The sequence below is a fragment of the Tamandua tetradactyla genome, chromosome 12 (assembly GCF_023851605.1).
Source record: "Tamandua tetradactyla isolate mTamTet1 chromosome 12, mTamTet1.pri, whole genome shotgun sequence".
NCBI lineage: Eukaryota > Metazoa > Chordata > Mammalia > Pilosa > Myrmecophagidae > Tamandua > Tamandua tetradactyla.
Window position 1 is genome coordinate 15,946,803 of NC_135338.1, and position 12,126 is coordinate 15,958,928.

General features: G+C 55.0%; 2 protein-coding genes and 1 long non-coding RNA gene across 3 annotated transcripts; all 3 read right to left on the reverse strand.

Annotated features, from left to right (window-relative positions):
• Positions 1–1,454: 1,454 nt before the first annotated feature.
• Positions 1,455–4,639, reverse strand: LOC143651234 (ral guanine nucleotide dissociation stimulator-like). The gene is made up of 5 exons (XM_077122250.1): positions 4,401–4,639; positions 3,369–3,490; positions 3,183–3,281; positions 2,655–2,847; positions 1,455–2,459 (listed from the first exon to the last, which is right to left on the reverse strand). Exons 1-5 carry the CDS (start codon positions 4,413–4,415, stop codon positions 2,355–2,357), a joined length of 534 nt encoding a protein of 177 aa, XP_076978365.1. The 5' UTR covers positions 4,416–4,639; the 3' UTR covers positions 1,455–2,354.
• A 487-nt stretch (positions 4,640–5,126) lies between these two features.
• Positions 5,127–8,619, reverse strand: LOC143651327 (ral guanine nucleotide dissociation stimulator-like). The gene is made up of 5 exons (XM_077122283.1): positions 8,076–8,619; positions 7,063–7,278; positions 6,622–6,725; positions 6,039–6,162; positions 5,127–5,168 (listed from the first exon to the last, which is right to left on the reverse strand). Exons 1-5 carry the CDS (start codon positions 8,082–8,084, stop codon positions 5,127–5,129), a joined length of 495 nt encoding a protein of 164 aa, XP_076978398.1. The 5' UTR covers positions 8,085–8,619.
• Positions 8,620–9,891: 1,272 nt separating this feature from the next.
• Positions 9,892–11,681, reverse strand: LOC143651235 (uncharacterized). Its single transcript, XR_013159925.1, has 3 exons — positions 11,489–11,681; positions 10,578–10,771; positions 9,892–9,951 (listed from the first exon to the last, which is right to left on the reverse strand). It is a non-coding gene; the product is annotated as an uncharacterized LOC143651235 (long non-coding RNA).
• Between the last annotated feature and the right edge of the window lie 445 nt (positions 11,682–12,126).

Genomic DNA, 12,126 nt, shown 5'->3' on the forward strand with positions numbered 1-12,126 from the left:
CCCTGGCCCCGTGTCACTGCTGGGAATATTGAATTGGGTCCCTGGAGCCTCCAAAGAGGATCAAGAGGCTTTTGTTTGCCTTGGCAGCATAAAATATGGACTTCAATATTTGCTCTTGGTGTCCACAGACCCATGATTGCTTGCGATGCACAACTCAGCCCATCCTGGCTAGAGGGTGCCCTGCCCACAGAGCTCCTGGGGCAAGAAGAGAGGCCTTTGTCTTGGATCTCAATCCTACAGTCTGCACTAGGGCTCCAGTGCTTGGGCCACACCCAGGGATGACACACGGAGAGGAGATGCAAGTCACAGGGTGTGTTAGTTAGATTCAGTTGTCAACTTGGCCAGGTGAGCATACCTAATCTTGTTGCTGCAGACATTAGCTAATGGTACGTGAACCTCATCTGTTGCCAATTACATCTGCAGTTGGCTAGGAGGTGTGTCTGCTGCAATGAGTGACGTTTGACTTAGTTGGCTGGTGCTTAAATGAGAGGACACAATGTAGCACAGCCTAAGCAGCTCAGCATTCCTCATCTCAGCACTAGCAGCTCAGTCCAGGCCTTTGGAGATGCAGAAAGAAGTCACCCCGGGGAAAGTTGTTGGAACCCAGGGCCCTGGAGAGAAGACCAGCAGAGACCATCTTGTGCCTTCCACGTAAGAAAGAACCTCAGTGGAAAGTTAGCTGCCTTTCCTCTGAAGAACCAACAAAATAAATCCCCTTTTATTAAAATCCAATCCATCTCTGGTGTGTTGCATTCTGGCAGCTAGCAAACTAGAACACAGGTCTGAAATGTCTTCAGACCCTGAGGACCCCGAAATGCTGAACATCTCCCTTTTGGAGGTTGTCTTGGGCAGACACCCCAGGTGGCGGGGGCTAGGAGAGTGCTGACGCAGCTCCTCACAGAGAAACTCCTGGACCAGCTCCCTGACTTACTTCAATCTGGTGAGATGATTTGCACCAACTTGTATTCCTTTGCTGTCTCCAGATCCAAGTGGTATCCATTCAGGGCTTTGAGGATCACAGCCAGAGCCCTGTCATGGCAGGTGATCTGGCCATATCGGGGGACAGGCCATCAGGACATGGGTTCTGGAGCTGGCTCCCACAAGGGCAGTGGCAGGGGCCCTGCTGGAGCTGTCTCAGCAGGGAGCCCAGGGCTCAAAGACCCACCCCCGTTGGGTCTGGGTGTAGAGTAGCCCCACTGCCCTCTGCTGCTCCCCTCATAGGCCTCCATGGAAGGAGGGCCCTTTCCAATCATTCCATCCCATTTCCTGCAAGAAAGGCATGTCTCCCTTACAGGTCACTGCCCTAGAGCTGAGCCCCTTGCCTCTGATCCTTGGCCTGCTCAGCTCCTACTGGCTTCCAGACATCACCCTATAACAGGGTGTTGGGGACAGATGTGGCCACTCGGGGCCAGCTCCTCCCACCCCTCCGTGGGCATCTCTTTTCTCCCTGAGATTTGTCCTCTTGAACAGGCCACTCAAAGATGACAGAATTAGTGACTTGAGAACAGACATCTAGTCTAAGCCTGGATGTCAGCAAGGAAGAGGAGCTGGATGTCCAGAAGTCTACTGCGTGCCAGGTATGTGGTGGTTGAGGGGACCCATTCCAGTGCCAAGCCCTGAGCTTGGGCAGAGCTCAGAGAAAGAGTCATACTAGTGACATCTCGATACACCCACCCAAACTCCAGTCTAAAACTGAACTGCAGAGCTGGGCATATGTCTAATCCAGCACCTCAGGCAGCCTTTGTGCAGGTCGGGGATGAGGTGGCTCCATCAGCAGATCTATCCAGAATCTGCTCCCCTCATGGCCTCTTCCCTGCATCGGTCCCTACACTCCATTCCTGGGTGGTGGCAGCACCCCTAACTGGCTTCCCTGCCTCTCCCCGACATGCAGTTAGATGGGATTCAACCCCTGAGGCCCCCGTGACCTCAATCATATCCCCTGGGCCCTGTTTCTTCACCTCTGACCCCATGAGTGGCCTCCGTTGGGCCAGGCCCATGTTGAGCTTGGGGTTCTCTGTGCGGTCCTTTCCCTCCCTTCTTCCAGGGGCTGCCTCAGTGAGGTTTTCCCAGGCTGGCCCACCTCAAGTTGGAAGCCTCACATCTATGTCCACTGTCCTCAGCCCTGACTGACACCGAACACCTTTCTTTACTACTTGTGGATCTGTGTGGCTGTCTGTCCTTCTCAACCCACTAGGCTTGTGGTTCCAGGAGGGCAGGGAAAGAACATGTCGATCATTCTGCATTCCTGCCTCTCAGGCAAGGGGCCCCTGGGGTCAGCTGCCCGCCCAGCTCACCACTATGCTCTTTGGCACGTTGATATGGTCCCATCCAGGCTGATGTGGACGATGCAGGGGTCACCCACCTGCTTTCTGTAGAACTGCAGGGGACCCGAGGCTCTGTGGGCACTCAGAGAGGCCCCCGGGCTGCGGGTGGTCTGAGATGAAGGTCGGATCACCAATCTGTGGGAGGATGGTGAGAGCAGGGTCAACCCCAGAGCCTGTGGGACACTTTTGGCTGAAGACGAGCTTTAGGGGGTTTGAGAACCTGTTTCCAAGTCAGGACTCCTAACCCCCTTTGGGGGTGTGGAGAGGGGAAGGCCTGCACTGGAAAGGGGCCCAGAAGACAGACCTTCAGGGAGAAAAATGGGCAGGCACCTGCTTCTCCTGGGCATCAGGGCATTTGGAGATGAGGCCCACACTCATTTCCATGTCAGACTTGGAGGCATTGGCCTCACGTCCGTGGAGTGAGACAGCTGTGACTCCACTGCTGCAGTCATGCACAAGCTGGAGCTGGACACTGGGCAGGGAGGCACCGCTGCAGCTGGGCTCAGCGTTGAGTTCCTGGGGGCTGGATAGAAAGGCGCCTTAGCTGGGGCCAATCCCAGGGACCCATCCACTCCCTCCTGTGGCTACTGCCCTTGGCGTTCTGGCCACCCTGCCAAGGGCTCCTGCAGGCCACGGGAACCCTGAAGCCCAGGCACCAGAGAGATCACTCAGCGTTCCCTATTTCCATTGTGGCACAACCTGGCCCTGTATGATGGGGCCATGATGCTGTCACAGGGCTGGTCAGGAGAGGAGAAGGGTCCCCAATACTAAAGTGTAGACACCCTGAGGTGATGCTGAGTCCAAAAAGACACTGAGCCCCGAGGCAGCTGCACATGCTGGCCTGGAAAGGGAACTCACCCTGTGCTCCGAGGCTTGCCAACATCTGGGAGGTTTGGGGCATCGAGGATGTTGCTGGCCGACAGGGCCAGGCGCTCCCGCTCACAAGACAGATGGAAGCTACAGGGCAGAGGGCTGCTGTGAGGCTACAGAAAGCCACAGCTCATGGCAGGGCCCTGCTGCTGCTACCTTCTGCCCTGGCCTTACCACTCAGAAGCGCTGAGCTGTTCCACAGCCCCAAACCAGGCCCTAAATTCCTCCATGGGCTGAAAGTAGATATAGATGCATCCTGCCTGGAGGTGCTTGATCCTGAGAATGACCTTGTATTCCTGGGACAGAGGGAAGGAAAAGATGGAGAAGAGGCCAGGGTGGCCTTGTTGGGTGGGATCAGGGCTGCAGCTGGGGTCTGTGGATTTGGTCACAGGAGCTGCCTCCTGCCCTGCACTCTTATCCAAGGCCTCCGTGATCTCAGCCCAGGATTCTCACAGACCCTCCTACAGGGAACTGTCCTTGATGCCAACACCTCCCCAACCCCCGTGAGGAAGTTCTACCTCGTCACTGTGAAATACTCTCCTGGTGAGAAACTGAAGGTGGATGGAGCAATGGGATGTCATGCCCTGTGAGTCTCAGATCATCCGTCCCACACCTTAACCCTGCAGTGATGCCCCCAGCTCCTCACCTACAATCCTATGTCATAATTTCTCAATCTCCCCTGCAAGTCACAAAGCCAGGTCCATCAGCAGAGGCCCCAAAAGGTCCTGACCAACCCCCTCACCCTCTCCTGCACACTATTGGGAGGGGCCACCAGGGCCAGGCCAGCCCTCGCAGGGCTCAGACCTATTCAGGGGTCTGGGCACCAGAACAGGGGGCCCTGGGCAGAGGCATAGGGACCTTCTAGCCTAACCATCTCTGAATGCAGATGGGGAGACTGTGGGTCAGGAAGGAAGGGACTCAGCAGCAGTCTCACAACAGAGGGGCCAACTCCACTCTCTCCCCATGCCCACACCTGAGGGACAGTCTGTGCCCAGCTCAGCCAGGAGGGGATGTGGGAGAGGGACAAGGCCTATGACTTCTGGGAACCCTTTGCTTCCACAGCTGGAAGGGGGACATGATGCCTTAGCTCCCAGGGCTCCCATGGATGAGCTGGGCCCTGGGCTGAGAGCACAGTGCTCAGGGAGGTCTCTCTTCCCTATGCTAATGGGACTCGACTCCCCCCTCCTGGCCCCAAATCCTACTCACTTCCTGAGAGTCCATGGGAGCTAACTGAAGGGAGGCCAGCTCTGACAGGAGTGTCCACAGGTTGGGAACAGTGGGCTGGGGGAAAACAGTGGCATCAGGTGTGGGATGGAGTGCCCAAGCCCGCTGGAACCCACCCAAGGCCCCCACCCTGAAGCCTCTTTCTCTCAGTCCCTTTCCCCCACCCAGATCTCATCCAGCCGACATCTGGTGCTCTCAGCCACCTATTTCCGAGTTCCCCTCCAACCCCTTGGACCCCAAGAGCAATGCTTGTCACCTCCCAGTGATGGTTCTTGGCAAATCACAAAACACTATGAGGTTGCTCAACCATCTCTCCCAGATCCACCTTCAATTGGGCTCTGCCAAGGCCTTCCTTTGACTGCGAACAATCAGGGCCTCCTATACACTTACCTGGTCAAGCCTCCATCTCAGGGTCCAGACGATGGCACGTCTAATGGAGGCTCCCCAGGCTCAGTGGCACAGAAAGCAGTGGTGCCAGAAGGAATGAGCCCTGTACAGTCATGGATGCCAACCCCACCCTGACCCTCAGTGTCCTCAGGCACCCTCACTGTCTCCCACAGTGGCCTCTCTTACTCTCTCCTTGCTATCACCTCCCTGCTGGACTCTGTAGAGATCCCCTCCTACCAGGGTGGACAAGGTCAGGGAAGCCATCCTCCCCTCACCCCATCATCTCACCTACTTGACTGGGGTTTGTGCAGCCTGGAGGCGTCAGTTGACAGAAATGCTGCTGTCACCAATCGTCAGCCCTAACTGGGAGGCAACCGAGGAGCAGCACTCCCTGTGGTGTGACATTGACCAAGTGGGCTGGCCACCCTGAGTCTCCTGTGTTGTGTGCGAAGTGCAGGCATGAAGTGTGCCTCAGATAACTGAGTGTTCCATAATGTTAAAAGGGTGCTGTCTCCAGCACCCTCTCCCATCACAACCAGAGGAAAGCTCAACCACATTCCTGTGCTCTCTTGAACCCCTGAGGGCTCCCTTGTGAGGAAGGCAGCACAGCGTGGTCTCACAGCATTTGCACATGAGGAACAGAGGCCCCACAGGGCTCTCACTTACCCCTGGTCCTGCTGGGAGTTGGAGGAGTGAATGGCTCTGCCCAGCTTGGTCCGAGCTGAAGTCAACTCAGCACTCAGCACCACTGCCCATGGATTGGTTTTCAGACCCTAATGCTTTGAGACCGACAACCCAGTGTGTGAGTAATGCAGGGAGAAAGTGGAGGTGGCTCTGGAGCTGTGGGTGTCCAGTCCTGCCATCCTGAGCCCACTGGAGTCTCTGACCACCATGGCTCCCCAAGGCCATGCCAGATGCCTGTTCTCACCAAGGAGCCCCTTAGGAAATTCCCTCTGCCCAGAACTGTTTATGTCCACACAGCAATGGACATAAATTCATAAATCCTCCAAACAATTCTCATCCCAAGCTGGTTCATATGTCACCGCCCATGTGGGAACAGAGGAGAATCCTACAGGTGAGAAGGACACTGGCTAAACCTTTCCATTTATTATCTGTTCCTGAAATGGCCTAGCTACTTCTACCATACCCAAGGGCCAGTGCCTCCTGCCATTGAACTGCCCCTGAGCAGTGGCTAGCCAAACAAATACCTCTCCCTCTTAGTCTAGACAAGACCAGCCTGGGATTTTTCAAGGGGTATTCCCACCATGACGCCACCATCTGCCTCCACTTTACCTGGCCTGGCAATTCTTTTTTCTGGGAGGTTTTGCTCATCATTTCCAAATGATCAATGCTGTCCCTTTGGGGAGGAAAAAGAACAGAATGTTTGGGGGATGGTAAGAATGGGTGTGAGTGCAAATCCATTTGATTTTAGACTTCAGGGATACCAAATGGCCTGGATGAATGGGTTGGAAACTGAGGGGCCATAAACCCTCCATATTATATGGGACCCATTTCCCATGTCAAATGAGATGCCTTCTTATCTCATTTTGATTTTGGTTGGGCAAAGCAATGCAGCGCCTTGGAGAAAACCCTCAAAAGGTTCCCCCACGACTTGGCTTTTACTGGACAGGTCAGCCACTTTCTTTGTAGGTAGGACTGCTGAGGTCACAAGGGGACTCAGACCCCCCACCCATGCCATTGTCAGCCACAGGAGGTGCTGCCATCCAGCAGGGCTAAGGTCACTGGCGGGACAATGCCTTGCCCTTGGCAAGATCCTTGGTTCCCCCAGGGGCTGCTGTGGAGAGGGCCAGCCCACCTGGAAGCTTCCTTCCATGTCTGCTTCAGGTGCTGGATGGAGTTGCTCCATAGAGCAGACAGGATGGCATCCAGGGACGTGAAGTTCAGGAGCACTTGGCATTCCTGGGGAAGGAGAAAGGAATGAGCTGAGAAGGGGGAATGAGCTGGCATCTCCACTTCTGGATGACCCTGACATGCAGAAACACCCCAAGGGCACAGCCTGTGCCCAGCCCATGACAAAACTCAGGGAAGAGATCTCTACCTCCAGCTGAGGAAGAAGTGGTAGGAAGTGAGTGCCCCACTCCTGGGACAGGCAAGGAAAGGACTGTGCCAGGAAACAAGCAGGGATGGGGCCCAGGGAGTGACTTGGACCACAGATTCCAATCCCGAGAGCTGATCAAAGCCAAGAGTGACACCCAGGACCCAGGAGGCTGGGAGGTCCTGCTCACCCACAGCGTACCCTGGCCACCTCTACCCAGTGCTCCAGGATCCTGGCCCTGTCCAAGGCTGTAGTGCTCTGGTCGCCAAGGCAGGTGGTTTTTACACAGTTGGAGACACGGTGCATCTGTGTGATGACAGCGTGGATGGTGGGCGCCAGGTGCTCCTGACCCTTCTCTGAGTGCAGGATTGAGATGGCTTGCACACAATCGAAAGTTACCACCTTCCTGAACAGTTCCTGAGGAGAACAGGAGTGTCACGCTGCCTTGAGCCACCCAAGGCAAAGCCCACCATCCACAGGCCACTGCCCAGTGTTCTAAGCAGCAGCTTTGCAGGTGGACATTATGATTTGGGCCATGAAGGGGCCTCTGGCTTTGGTTCTCTGCTCCTTGAGGGGTGCTCAGCATTTGCAAAACCCAGGACCCTTATGCTGGCTGGGAGAAGAGAGCTACACTTTCCTCAAGTCCTCTCTCACCACCACAAAGGACAGGACAGGGACTCCAACCGCACATACCGAGGAAGCAGCCCAGGGAGCACGTTGTGCTCCTGGCAGTTGCCTGACTCCCCCTAATCTCATTCACATGCATGTCCCCTGCTGCTGCTACATCCCATCCCGGAGCGTAGTGTGGAGCCTGTCCTCATATCCAGGACACATCATGTCTGATGCATGTGGAGGCCATGGAGGCCCCTGGGACAGATGACTGGGCTAGCCCTGGACTCTGCTGCACATCTGATATTCCCCTCTTGCCCGCAACATGCCAGCCTCTGACCAGCTTCCCTTGGTCCTAAGATATTGATTGTCTGCACTTCCGTGCTCTGACATGCATGCTCAGGGCAGTGTCCTGTGATGTCCTCTCCATGTGGGAATATGAGACCTTAGGAATGAAGAACTTGCCCACGTCACCAGGGTGGAAAATGGTGGAGTTGGGATTTGGACCCAGGTCATTGGACCTCAGGTCTGCGAATGGCGTTTCAGGGACTGCAGGTGCCAGAAAAAGTCCATCCCATTCCCCCCTTAGGAGCCCAGTTTCTCACCACATCCATCTGGGTGAGCTGCTCTGCCAGAAGCCTGGGAGGGAATGCCAAGATGGGCGCCTTCTGCTTCCTCAACCCCTACTCTCGGCGCCCACGTGAGGAGCAAGAATGATCTTCTGGTGGAGCGACAGCTGACGCTGACTGCAGCTCAACAGATGGCACTGTAGGTGGTACCTGGTCTGCCTCCTCCTGCTCAGTGGGTGCCTCAGGTGGTGAGGCATCAGGTGCCAGATCAAGAGAAGCCACAGGTTTATGGTCTAAGGGTGGCAACTGAAGTGGCATCAGAGCCACCGCCAGCTCTGCTGGTAAAGCAGGTGATGTCTCCAGCTTTGGCTCCCGATCTGGGGATGATGCAGCCTCTGGATGTGGCCAGGTAGGTGGCATCAGAGGTGTCTCCCTCTCTGGAGCTGGAGTGATGATTGTCGGAGAAGGTGGAAGGAGCTCTGGAGGCCACGGTGGCTCCACGTCGGTAGGTGGCATTGGAGGCACTGCCACGGGTGCCTTTTGCTCTTTAGGTGACAGGATTTCTGCTGCCAACGATGGAACTGACCCTGGAGGGGGCACTACAGTGGTTTGAAACTCTGGGTCTCGCATAAGAGCCCCAAGAAGTGGAAGATGCAATGACAGAACTGGCTTTCTATGGACCTTTCTCGAACCAGAAAAGCCTGTATTGCCTCTACCTGCACCACTTCCCCCAAGGACATCACTCTCAGAAAGTCTTCCAGATTGCAAGTGCTCAGGGGAGGGGGCCAATGCCCCTCTTGACTTCCTGCCCACAGGCAAAAGAGGGATTCTGCCCCTGTGACCCACACCTCCTCCTCTACACCCGACCCATCCCTACCACCATGCTCCTCACCCTGTGTCTGTGCCTGTGTCTCACTGGGCCCTGACGGCTCCAGCACAGAGGGGAGGAGCTGAGCCTGCCTCTCCAGGGTAGACCCAGGCAGTGCCATCTGGGCGAAGGCCACCAGCTGTTTGAGACTGGGAAAGTCCGGGAGCTCGCAGAAATCATCAGGAAACTCATAGAGCCAGGTGAGCAGGAGGCAGGAGAAGACGCTGGGGGTGGACGGGGCCGCATAGTGAGGAACGACCGTTCCCGCCACACTACCCTCTGGTGACCACCCTCCCAGGTGTGGGGCTCCTGGGCAAGACCAGCCAGACATTCTATTTTTGTCTGTCTCTGCTGGGCACCCTCCCACTGGAACAGAACTGACATGAGGGGAAGAAGGGGTTGTGTCTGCTCAGTCAATGGCACTGCATTTGTACACAGAAGGAGCTTCATCAACTGCCTGATGAGGGAACAGAGCATGTCCCCTGCCTCAGGTCCCCCTGGGCCATCATGTCACCTCAGTCTGCAGTCATGCCCTGAAGTCATGCCTCCTTCTCTGCCAGCCACGTGAGGGTCTCCTCTTCCCACTGTCACGGTCCCTGAAGGGCACGGGCACAGCCCACTGCAGCCACCTGCAGCCAGGCTCACAGGACTGGGTAGTGAGGTGGGTGTGTGAGCTGCATTCTCCCCACACCTCCTGATCTTTGTCTGTGTGCTGCTGGCGTGGTGGAGGGGCAGCAGAGTTGGATGCGTCTAAAGTCGGCTCTGGGCCCCAGGGAGCACTCTGCACCCAGTGCCCCAGGAAATCTCCCATGGGTCTCTCTGAGTTCTGTCACCCTGCAAGGGATGGAGCCCAGATCTCTGCACTCCCTTGGGAATCATGATATGGGCCCAGGGACCTGCCCAGTCACTCCTGGCACTGGCCCCCATGTCCCATCCTGGGCTGTCAGGAAGGAGCCCCTCTCTCCTCACCCGGACCTCACTCACTTTTTTAGGCATTCCTGGCCTCCTCCATCCCTGTCACGCAAAGTGCAGCTATCACCATACCTAGAGGGGTTATGGGTGTGTCACATATACCTTCTTGGTTGCGTCCCGACTGATGACGTCTACTACTACTGTGGACCCCCGACTCAGGCAAACACAAGGCCACAAGCACTTTTCAGTTTCCTTCAATGAAGTAGGCTAAGTGCCTTTCAAATTGCTTGTCCTTAGATTATTCTCCATAGATCTTAGAGGAAGATATATGAATGATCCCTGAGCTACATCTTCCCAGATAACTGGTGAGGCCTGGTGCACCTCTGCCAGCCCCTAGCATTCCGGACTCAGGCTACACTGAGGACCAAATGCACTGAGATGCAATCTCAAACCTCCTTCAAATGGGAATACAGGACTCCAAAGATCACTTTGGAGCAGAGCCTCTTGACGTGGAAAGGAAATTTCTAGATGTTGAGAAGCCCTCCCCACCGAGCTTCCTTTCCAGAGAGCCTGGCATGGGGAAGCACTTTCCAAGGTCTGCATCATGCAATTCTGACTCTGACCTCAGCAGGTTGGTCCTGCTATGACCCCACTAGCAAAAGCAGGAAACGGAGGCAAGACGCTGCAATGACCTCCTTCAGATATTCAGCTCATACAATCCAGAGCTCTTGTGAGATTGAGGATGAACATGTGCTCACCTTTTGGACACTCGGTCCAGGACCCGTTGGGTGGAAAGGAAGGGCCGGTAATGGAACACGAGGAGGGATACGCCCGCCTGGTTGCCCTCCTCGACAGCTGCCACCATGCGCTCCAGGAAATTCTCCCATGCTCCCACCTTGCCAGTGTACTGCTCCAGGTCACTCTGGACTGGTGACACGTTTGCATCCTGAGACTGGAAGAGCAGTAGCAGGTGGTTAACCAAGGAACTGGGAAACCAGGAGAGGTGTAGGGCTCAGAGGTGAATGCAGACCTGCCTTTTCGTGGACCCCTGACTTGGTACAAGAAGTAGGGCAGAAATTCATCTAGCAGAAAAAGGTCCCACACTCCAAATAAAAATTCTGGTGAAAGAATTATGAAGTCATGAAGACATTGTCATCATTCAGGGGGCTGAGTAACAGTGGAAGCTGTGCAGCAGTGCGTGGAAAATGCTTTATTCCCGTGAATCCTCACCAACCACCCCCTTCATGAGATAAGGAAACTTCAAGGGAGGACTCAACTTTTTGCAGGATGGAAGCCATAGCCATTCACACTGGACATTTATGATCTTCCCTCGATCCTCTGGCAGAGGCTCTGCTCCAGACATGGAGGGGAAGGGTCTGCTCCCCTCTCATTCTTCCCCACTTTAGAGGTAGTGCATGGAGAAGACTGAGATGGTGAAACACCTTTGTTTTCATACCAACAGCCATATTTGAATGTCTTTTGTCTTAAAGGGAGTTCTGAGAACACAGGTATGACCAAAAAATGCCCATGAGCTTTCCCAAACTGGCCGTGGATGAACCCGTTCCTCATTCCTCCTCACACTGAAAGCAGGACTGATATGGGGCTGCAGAGGCAGGATGACAATGCTGGTATTTCTTGAATTGTCTGACCTTGGACCACTTTGACTTACCTTCGGGAACTCCCTGACCAACTGACAGCGGCGGCGAGGTGGAGGGTTCAGCCAACGCCTGCATCTATTGATAAATGTCTCCTTCCTAGCTTTTCTCATGCCAGAAATTTGTGCTCTACAAATGCAACACGAGAACATGTTGATCTGTCGACTGTCTCTGGCTAAATGAGCCTGGTGGTGGGCTGTTGTGGAATCTAGGTGCCTAGTTACCAGGATTCTATGTTCCACTGGACTGCAGCTCAAGGGAAGTGAGGTCATCTCCTTAGGCCGCTTAACTGAAACTTCTCAACCGTTAGGTCCTCCATGAAAGCCCCTCTTGACTCCTCACTGCTCATCCTCCTTAAACATGCTACCCTGCTCATTGGACCAAGTTTCCTCAACACATCACTCCCCACAGCTACCATGCAACCACGGTGATCCCTGCTCAGGCAAAAGCCAAGTGCCAGGAGGACCCAGGTGGGAGAAAGACCCCCATAGACTGTGACTTGAACAGAAGTCTCAGCAAAGAACAAACCCAAATGGTTGCCTGATGTGGATGGGAATCCAATTTGCACTGGACATCTGGAAATCAAATCACTAAAGGGATTCCATTAGCCCCCCTGACACCAGTCTGGCCAAAGAACGCATGTTCACAGCTG